A 7711-nucleotide genomic window follows, 5' to 3' on the forward strand; every position below is an offset into this window, starting at 1 on the left:
GCAAGTCATAGCTTTCTAAAGCCAGGAAACTCATACATTACTCTATTAAAATTTTAATAAAAACTGGTTTTGTTCACTTCCAGTTAGGAAGCTGGCCATGATTCTTCCAGAGCTGTGTCTTGACTTCATGTTCAGTGAGATACATGTCAACAGTTTGTTGGTCAAATCTGTGGTCAGTTTGAAGTTAAAAACTTGACCTGGTAGTGCAAAGTTGCACGTTAGCTTTGAACCAGCTAAATTCAGTTGTTCCAGCTAAAGAAAGGCCCGCTTACTTCTTCATATATAAGCTATTTGTAAAAATGAGCTGAACTTAAAATCTAAGGAACCAACCAAAACACAGCTGTCTTGGCAATACCACTGAAGGACTGCAGTGACATACGGTGTACGATGATTTGGCAAACGCAGGTGTAATACTGGCAAGTAATTTTCAGCAAGCCAGTTGATACCGAAAATGGGCGGTTGCATTGGTGCTCTCAGACAGGGAAGCGGGGAAGGGAAGACACGCCGACGTCAGGAGTGCAGGTGGTTGACCTTGCCCTGCCCTTCCAGTTGTGACGGGGCACTGCACCCTCATGGGAATGTGGGATTAACTTCCCTATTAATCTTCTGTTGTCCCAACTGTCTCTTTCTAGTCCACATTTATTTTTTTTCCACTGTTCCTTTCATTAATTCTCATTTAAGTCTGCCTTGAGCTATCTAGGACTGCATGTCTTACAACAGCAGTGAGTGCTGGTAATTTACACAGTGAACTGCATCTTTTGGACTGCTACATCCTAACTGGCATAAATTCACCTGAATAGTAGATCCGTTGTCTGTGGGGTTGGGTTCACTTCTGGTTTGGTTGGGGTGTGGGCAAATCAGGGCGTCCTGAAGTAAGTTAAATGCTATCTCGGGTTTGGGGTTCCTTTCATTTTCTTTCTGAATACTTGTCATGGTGGAATTTTGTCCAGCTTCACTAAAGAGGGAAATAAAAGCAGCTTTGACTTCTTTCTTGGAAGAACAGCTACACTGTCCCGGTTCTATGTGAAAGTTAACGTAGAGGGAACATGAGAAGGAACAAAGGGATTTCTGCAAAAATAACCTACAACTGACAAGGAATGTGAATATCTAACGGACTATTCTGTACTAGAATATTCATCTTGATTTCCTTCTGCTTCAGGTGGTTTTGCAACAGCTTTTTAATCTGTTACGAAGCTCAAAAAACCTTCAGTGATAATTTTGTCATTGAGGGACATTCCTTACGGTCAAACCCTACAAGGCATATTTGAAGTGGAAAAAGAAGTGTTACTTCTAACTTTCTAGATGTAAAACATTTTGGAAGCTCCAGCTTCATGGTGGAGAGTGTGTTAATCACTTTGAAACTATTTTGAAAGTTTCACAGGAAGTTCAGTTATTTATCTCGTTCTGCCGCAGACAGATGTGGTCCCATTATGTCTGTTCTTTCCATTTTTGTCCCAGGGGTTTGCTAGAATGGGTTCAGCAATTGGGCGTGAGAAAAGTCAAGACTGGGGATCTGCTGGTTTCGGAGGTGTGTTTAAGGTGGACTGGATCCGAAAAGAAAGCATTCCTTTTCAGTTTGCACACCATTTGCTCAACCCGTGGAACGACAGTAAGAAAGTACAGATAGGTAGAGATGGCCAGGTAACGTTACTCTCTCCTAAAGTTTTCTTCACTTGGTAGAACTGTGTATTTTTTATTGGCTTGTTCAGTTTATCGCCACTTGTTCATGTGTCTGCTAATCTGAATCCCAGTTCATTGGTGCATTGTACCTTCAGCGAATGCAGAATTACCGCTGAAGTAATGGAGACATTTTGATAAAATCAAAACAGTTTCTTGCTTACGTGTTTAAAAAATGATTTAAAGGTGGATGCTTCCAAAAAGAAGTTGTTGGGGTTTTTTTGTAATTTAGTTCTGGAGGTTTGTGCCATGTTTGGTTGAGATGTATTCTCTTAGACAGTCTGTTACACCCAAATAACTGTTCATAATGAAAAGATTTTTTCTGTAAAGCCTGAAGAGAATCCCGAGTTTTGAGGTAAAGCTTAGGACTGTTCTCAAATCTGTTAAAGCTCTAACTGCAACTACAAAAAGCCAAAGAATTGGCACAGAATTTCTCTGTGGCAGTTTCTGCCCTCTCTCCATCCCCTCCCAAAACATCTTGATGACTCAAGAGCTAAAGTTTTTGTTTCACCTTCTCTTCTCCAAAACTCTCTCCAGTTGTAAGAAACTGGAGGAAAGAAGTACAAGGAAAGGACAGCCACTGTATTTCCTGTGACCTCTCTTTCCACATTCTCCACCACGCTTGATGGAATTCAACTTAAAAGATGTGGAAAATAATGATCTTTAGTTAGTAAATGAGTGACCTGTGGGAGGTACGAAGTATCTGGTGTGTCCGTTCTTGTGTATGGAGGTAGTGTGTTCACTGGAATTATCTTTGTGAGAACTGACATCTCACTGGGAATGGAAACACCCCAAACACCCTCTAGGCCAGGGTGGCTTATGAATGTTTTTATCTCCTGCTGAGCCCTAGTAAGAAAACCTTGCTCTGCTGGGAGTTCGGATGTTTGTCCCAATAGCAAAAGGGATGAGCTCTTGTAGAAAGTTTGAAAGCAATCACCGGCAACCTCACCTAATTCAGTAATAAATAGTTTCTGTATGCTCAATAGTAGCAGTGCAGATAACTTCCTGGATTTCCTGATCCTTTCTAGGAGCTGGAACCACAAGTTGGAGAGCAGTTGCTGAAGCTTTGGGACCGTATTCCTTTGGCAGGAAAAAACCTGACTGAGCGTGCCAAGTAGTATGGCAGAGGTAGTTACTCCTGCGTTGCTTCCTGGTTTTGTGGTAGAGGAAAAGCTGTCCGCATACAGTGTATCATCACAGTACAGTCTTTGTAGCTTGTGGAAGGAGAGGTACACTTGGTACTAAATATTCTATTCATTTTGATTTTTTTCCAGCTGGTTTAGGTTGTTGAAACATCAGCCACGAGAACCAGCAGCACGTCTACAGTAAAGATGAGGAAGAAGGCGGCGCAACAACCTCCTGACGTTCTTAGTCATGCTGTGCAGCTAGAAGTGGAAAAATAAGAGGGAATTGTGTTGTTTTCAGTGTTTTCTTGCCAGCCTGGTTTTTGGCTGAGTTGGTTTTTTTACAGTAGTGTGCAGCTGATACTTAAAAATACAGTTAAGTTCAAAACAAAGTTTGAAACAACGGACCCCTTGTAAGTTGTCTGTGGGTTTAAAATAGCATAGCAGACAGTTCAGATACGCAGTTTACAGTTAAAGCTTTCTCAGCCCAGTACAAGGTATGAGAATGTAAATGTTAATTAATCAGTCTTGCAGTTCAGTTAAAAAATAATAACTCCAAATATGTTGAAAGGCTCCGTAAGTGTTGGTTGAACTTCTGCATCCACAGTGCAAGAGAGAAGAATGTAGTCATATAAACACCTAAGCAGCTGGAGATGTGAATTTTTAATTTATTTAAATGTAATTATTTTTAATTAGTTTAATTTTATTTTATTTATTAATTATTTAATTATTATTGGATTCGATTATTTTAATTAAATTTCATTTAAATAAAGAAGAAGGAGCATGAGACTTTTGAGACTGGGTGCGTCCGCTGATGTTTTGATTATTTTTCACCTTTAAGATGGGACTCGCCCCTTGACAAGCTGAAACAGTCTTTCAGAGGCCTGCGGCCAAGTGGCACTTCAATAGTTCCCTAATTTAGGCACTGGTAGAAGAGTTGTATTTCTTTAAAAGAATATAAAAAATAATTACCAGTACAATTTCCTTGATCATTTAACATAAGTCTTCATGCTTTCTTTCAAGTTGTTTCTTTTTCTTCCATACCACTACTGACTTGGTTTATTTGGCTTTTTCTTAGTCCTTAACATACTGTACTGTAAGGCTGGTATAAATTCACTGTGATCACTGTCAGCACTGTTTGTGGCCATTCTTTGGCTAAACCAAAACTTCTTTCTGCTGCTGAGCCTCTACCTATTTTCTCATGTCTGTTCAGGATATTACCCTGTGCATCCATTTTGCCTTCTGTGTAGCGAGCTCCATACATGAACCATCAGTTTTACCTTTGCCAGGACTGACTGGGTGCATGTAAGGCTGTACTGCCTAATACATTGTGTCTCAAGACAGTGCATGAGGCTCTTGCTGCCTTTTACAGTACTTCCAGGCCTGTGCCCACGCAGGAATGTGGGGCAGTAGTGCCTTGTACAGATTTACAGGGCCCTGTGCACTCCAGGGACGGAGCTGGCCCAGAGAGGGAGCACAGGTGGGGTGTAATGTTTGGTTAACCAGCCCAGGTAGGACTTCTGCAGCTTGATGATAAAAAGGACAGTCCAGCCGTGGAATTTGCATTCCACAAGGCCACTGGCCAGTCTAGAACACTTGAGTGGAGAAGAGGTTGTACCCTGCTTGCCTGCCTGACAGAGACATGGTCGTGGTAAGTCTTTGTATGCCCAGATGTTAGATCTAGCCCCAGTCATGGTGAATTACATGATATTATTATTATTACCCAAGTAACTGTACTACTGATCTGTATTTTCTCGTGCACTGTATTTAGAGGTGGACCGTTTATCCCTTAAGCTGTTGGTCTGGTGTCTGTAACCGTCTGCTTTTAGCAGGGCTGCCTAAAGCCCTTACGCTCCAGTAGCAGAAGTGGACTGCCACTTTCTGTGATGATACCAGCAGCATCATCAGCCTGCAGAAGAACTCCAGCACTGCAGCATAGTTTTTAGAGACACCCCACCTGCCTGATCGTGACTGAGTGTGGTCATCATACCTGCAGTGAAAACTAAAGCAGGAAGAAGGGCAAGGACCTGAATCTATCTGAAAAGTAATAGGGCAGCAACAGCCAGCAATTCAACACAATCCTTGCATTGGTGATGACAAATGGGAGAAATGGCCTGTGACCATCCCCTCAGCAACAGTAAAAATCCCAGATTGGAGGTTGTTCTGTGTTAAAGAGTAAATTAAGTTCTTGCAAGCTAGACCATTGTCCATAACTAGAGTGCGGAGGAAGGGAACCGTTGGAGTCCCTCGCCAGCCATGTAGCCCTGGGAGAGGGGCCCTGAGGGCACACACACGGGGTTTCCCTGCCCCTGCTCAGCCTCGTTCCCACTGGTTGGTTTGTGTTCCCTGCGCGGGCAGAAGGACCCTTGGTCCCGTGACTGGAACAGTTCCTCGGCAGAGCCCCGGCCATGCGGCTGGAGAAATAAACATCTCTGAAACATCTAGCAAGAATCTGTCTGTCCATATATATTTCCTTTCCACGGGACTCCTGGTTTGATATATGCGTGTTGCAGTATCCCCACTGCAACAAATGGTGGAGAATGCGGGCAGAACGATCCCCGATCCCTAAGCGACTGATTTGTGTGAGTAAACCCTGGAAACTTTGGATTCCTCTTCTTGGTTTTGCTTTGCTCTTCCATATCTAAACTATGGAGGAACCGTGGGAAGACTCTTGGCTCTCAGAGCCGCATATGGACATTTATCTTAAAATGATTCTTGAACAACGATTTGTAAATTTTAGCTTGATTCAAGCTCAAAAAGAGCTGAAACACTTCCTGGCATGGTTGTTTAAGAACTTTTTCTATGTTTCTTGGGATTTAATTCTTACCAACGGCTTTTGGAAAAACCGTTTGGACACAGTTAATACTGGAGTCAAAATATATGCCGATGGAAGAATATTTTCGTGAATATTATTTAGTTACCGAGACTGTTGAGCAATGTCAGCTGTGTCTTGGCGAAGGGAAGTGTGCCTCAGGGACCGTGCAGCCCAGGCCACGTGCACCGAGCGCTCTGCGAGCAGCAGCGAGGCAGTTCCCGCGCGCGGGCGGAGCCACGCGAGCCGCAGTGTCGGTGGCGGAGTGAGGCACGGCGGGACCCGGCAGTGCCCGCCCGGCCCCACGCAGCGCGTGGTGGAGCGAGCCCCGGGAACGCCCGACCGAGAGGGGCGGCGTGTGGGCAGCGGCGGTAGAACGGAGCCGCGCCCAGCCGAGACGCGCGCTGGAGCAGGGCGCGGGGGGGTCGTCGCTCGGGGGCCCGGCCGAGACGTGGGTGCAGCGCCCGGCAGCGGCAGCGAAGCTGCGACCAGAGGAGGCGACGCGCGGAGAACTGAGCGGCGCGGCCCGGCCCGGCCCGCGCAGCCCCGAACGCGACCCCGGGAAGAGCGCGCAGGCACCAGCAGCTCCGACAATTCCAACACGGGAGCGACCGAAGGAGAGAGCAAAGACGCAGCGAGACAGAAAACAGCAGCCACTCGGAAAAAGGACAAGATCATAGTAACTAAGATCTTGGGGATAGTAAAATGGTATAATGTTAAGCAAAATTATGGTTTTATAACAAGGTGTGACAACCAGCAAGACATACTCGTGCATAGAACTGCTATTAAAAAGAATAACCCTGAAAAATGCATCCCAAGCTTGGGAGATGGAGAGGTGGTGGAATTCAAAATTATACGAGGTAGAAAAGGGTAACAAGCATCACAGGTCACTGGGCCTGATGGTGTTCCTGTGAAAGGCAGTATATATGCTAAAAATCGTAGTTATGTTAGACAGTATTTCCATTGTAAGCCCCCCCTACAGTCTCCCTTTCCTAATCCCACCTTTCCCTTTTACCCTATGTCCTATTACCCCCAGTGTATTCCCAATCTGTTTTTTCACCCATGGTTTCCCTCACAAAACCATGCTTTTGCCAATTGTTTCCCCAAAAATCCCTTTCCAGTGCCGAGTGGGGGATGAAAAGGGGAAGGGAAGAAGTTAAACCCTCTCCTGCCTCAGTTTCCCCACAAAGCATGCCCGGAGAGTCCTGTTTCCCTTCTGTCAGCCCTAAGATGTTCCACAGAATCTGTTTGGACATTTAAAGACTCAGGACGGTGGCTTGTTTTGTTTTGAAACTGTTCTTGTTATGTTTATCCAGTTGTTTTCATTCTCCTTTTATTAAAATAAAACGGGTGAGGTGTTGGGGTCCCTCCCCCGCCGTGTAGCCCTGGGAGAGGGGCCCTGAGGGCACAGACACGGGGCTTCCCTGCCCCTGCTCAGCCTCGTTCCCACTGGTTGGTTTGTGTTCCCTGCGCGGGCAGAAGGACCCTTGGTCCCGTGACTGGAACAGTTCCTCGGCAGAGCCCCGGCCATGCGGCTGGAGAAATAAACATCTCTGAAACATCTAGCAAGAGTCTGTCTGTCCATATATATTTCCTTTCCACGGGACTCCTGGTTTGATATATGCGTGTTGCAGTATCCCCACTGCAACAGGGAACATAAATAGGGTTCTGAAGGATGGCCAAGAGTTTTGCAAAGTTTGTTCATACGTGAACAAAACTTGGCTGAGAAGCGCTGGTTCAGGACAACTCCAGTCATGTTCCTCAACACAGAAGGTACGAGCTTTGCCAGTGTCTCATGGGAAAATGCTGAGCTGTGCTGCCTCCTCAGGAACATATTCCTGCAAACAGGTAAAGGTGGCAAGTTCTTTAGCCATAGACTTTTTGTTGTTGTTAAATACTGTGTAGCGTGAAATCGCTAATCTGTCGCAGCTATTTGCTTCAATATTTGCTTTCTTGCCTTTTTTTTCCCCACTATTGAGCTGGTGTAATTTCTGCTCCATCATCACAACATCTACAAAGACATGGTGGGCTTAATTGTAGTGAGGGATTTTTTGTAGCTTCCATTTTAAATGCTTGGCACTGGCTGTTGTAGAAATGA

The 7711-nt window shown here is 45.0% G+C and overlaps 1 protein-coding gene across 1 annotated transcript in view; it reads left to right on the forward strand.

The window, feature by feature from the left end:
* Window positions 1-4995, forward strand: part of LOC116438123 (3'-5' RNA helicase YTHDC2-like) — a 30929-nt gene extending 25934 nt beyond the window's left edge. The window contains exons 28-30 of the mRNA XM_032096780.1: window positions 1459-1641; window positions 2706-2805; window positions 2952-4995. Coding sequence (XP_031952671.1) covers window positions 1459-1641; window positions 2706-2795 — 273 coding nt within the window. The 3' untranslated portion in view covers window positions 2796-2805; window positions 2952-4995. The remainder of the gene's footprint in view (window positions 1-1458; window positions 1642-2705; window positions 2806-2951) is intronic.
* The last annotated feature ends 2716 nt before the right edge of the window (window positions 4996-7711 follow it).

Source organism: Corvus moneduloides, chromosome Z, assembly GCF_009650955.1.
Source record: "Corvus moneduloides isolate bCorMon1 chromosome Z, bCorMon1.pri, whole genome shotgun sequence".
Lineage (NCBI taxonomy): Eukaryota > Metazoa > Chordata > Aves > Passeriformes > Corvidae > Corvus > Corvus moneduloides.